Source organism: Gavialis gangeticus, unplaced genomic scaffold, assembly GCF_001723915.1.
Source record: "Gavialis gangeticus isolate Ggan-Ray unplaced genomic scaffold, GavGan_comp1, whole genome shotgun sequence".
Lineage (NCBI taxonomy): Eukaryota > Metazoa > Chordata > Crocodylia > Gavialidae > Gavialis > Gavialis gangeticus.
In genome coordinates, this window is record NW_017729022.1 from 49231626 (window position 1) to 49232150 (window position 525).

General features: G+C 36.4%; 1 protein-coding gene and 1 long non-coding RNA gene across 5 annotated transcripts in view; one reads left to right on the plus strand and one right to left on the minus strand.

Moving 5' to 3' along the window:
* Nucleotides 1–262, minus strand: part of LOC109295801 — a 5940-nt gene extending 5678 nt beyond the window's left edge. The window contains exon 1 of the long non-coding RNA XR_002096842.1: nt 50–262. This is a non-coding gene — a long non-coding RNA (uncharacterized LOC109295801). The remainder of the gene's footprint in view (nt 1–49) is intronic.
* Nucleotides 1–525, plus strand: part of NUDT4 (nudix hydrolase 4) — a 66933-nt gene that overhangs the window by 58050 nt on the left and 8358 nt on the right. For 3 of the 4 annotated variants that reach the window (XM_019514861.1, XM_019514863.1, XM_019514864.1), the window contains one exon: nt 269–356. In XM_019514861.1, coding sequence (XP_019370406.1) covers nt 269–356 — 88 coding nt within the window. The remainder of the gene's footprint in view (nt 1–268; nt 357–525) is intronic. The other variant, XM_019514862.1, reaches the window with a different exon arrangement.

Below are 525 nucleotides of genomic sequence, written 5' to 3' on the forward strand. Positions count from 1 at the left end.
AATACTAATGCTGGCTTTCCTATTCTGTGAGATATTGAGGTTTTAATACCTTTGTGTTTAGTCAGCTGAAGGAGCAAGATTTCCAAGGGATTTTTGTGTATAAGTACATGGTTAGTCAGGGAAAGTTAAGATGTTTGTGCTGACATGCATCCCACCAAAATCTCTTGTTGAATAACATAACACTGATTTTAAACCTCTGTTGTATATCTCTCTAAAAGCATTCATTATGAATTGCTGTGAATTAATATTTCCATTTCTAACATTCAAGCAGAATCAAGACCGGAAGCATAGGACTTATGTTTATGTTCTAACTGTGACTGAAATATTGGAAGACTGGGAGGATTCAGTTAATATAGGCAAGTCGTTTTGGTTTTTTCTTTTTGTAATGCATTAGGTGACTACACCTTACCCACCCCCACCAATGCCCAGAGTCTGACTAGATTCTCTAAATCTGGAGATGGTTCATGTGGCATAAACTGAAACTCTTGGAAATAAGGAATTTCTCTCAACATCTGCATAGACTTA